This window comes from Malurus melanocephalus, unplaced genomic scaffold (assembly GCF_030028575.1).
Source record: "Malurus melanocephalus ecotype Western Australia unplaced genomic scaffold, MMel_1.1 scaffold_2123, whole genome shotgun sequence".
Lineage (NCBI taxonomy): Eukaryota > Metazoa > Chordata > Aves > Passeriformes > Maluridae > Malurus > Malurus melanocephalus.
In genome coordinates, this window is record NW_026625355.1 from 5,860 (window position 1) to 6,774 (window position 915).

Below are 915 nucleotides of genomic sequence, written 5' to 3' on the forward strand. Positions count from 1 at the left end.
GGTGGGTGCTGGCCCAGAGGGGACACAGACAGGCCACCCTGGGGTGACACCCCTGTCCCCTGCACAGCTCCTGGAGTACGAGCCCCGCTCCGGGGAGCAGGTGCCGCTGCTGCTGAAGATGAAACGGAGCAAACTGGCCCTGGGAAAAGCCATCGAGAGTGGGGACACCGACCTGGGTGAGGGCTGGGGGGGAATGGGGGAGATGGGAGCGTTTTGGGGTCGGGGGGAGCCCTTTGGAAATGCTTTGGGGTCGGGGAGAGCGCCTTGGGAACATTGTGGGGTCAGGGGGAGCCTCTTGGAAGTGTTCTGGGATCTGGGGAACTCCTTGGGAGTGTTTAGGGATCAGGGAGAGGACCTTGGGAACATTTCAGGTTTGGGAGGGGCTCTTGGGACCATTTAGGGATTGGGGGAGAGCATCTTCGGAGTGTTTTGGGATCTGAGGGAGCCCTTTGGATCATTTGGGGAGATCCTCTTGGGAACATTTTGGGGTCTGGGTGGCCCCTTGGCAATGTTTTGGGAGTCTGGCTAAATCCCTTGGGACTATTTTGGGGTCTTTGTGAGATCCTTGAGATTGTTTTGGGGTCTGGTAGAGCCTCTGGGGAGCGTTCTGGGGTCTGGAGGAGCCTCTTGGGACCATTTAGGGATCGGGAGAGAGAACTTTGGGAGGTTTTGGGATCTGAGGGAGTCCTTTGGGGCATTTGGGGAGATGATCTTGGGAACATTTTGGGGTCTGGGGGAGCCCCTTGGGAGCACTTTGGAGTCAGGGAGGCCCCTTGGATATATTTTGGGAGTCTGGCCCCTTGGGAACATTTTGGGGTCTTTGGGGAGCCTCTTGGGAATATTTTGGGGTCTGAGGGAGGACCTTGGGAGCATTCTGCGCTGTGGGGGAGGGCCTTGGCAGCATTGTTGGGTCTG

General features: G+C 58.1%; 1 protein-coding gene across 1 annotated transcript in view; it reads left to right on the forward strand.

Moving 5' to 3' along the window:
- Positions 1-915, forward strand: part of VPS16 (VPS16 core subunit of CORVET and HOPS complexes) — a gene marked incomplete at its 5' end in the record, with an annotated part of 10,196 nt that overhangs the window by 5,851 nt on the left and 3,430 nt on the right. The window contains one exon of the mRNA XM_057388576.1: positions 10-176. Within this exon, the coding sequence (XP_057244559.1) occupies positions 10-176 (167 nt within the window). The remainder of the gene's footprint in view (positions 1-9; positions 177-915) is intronic.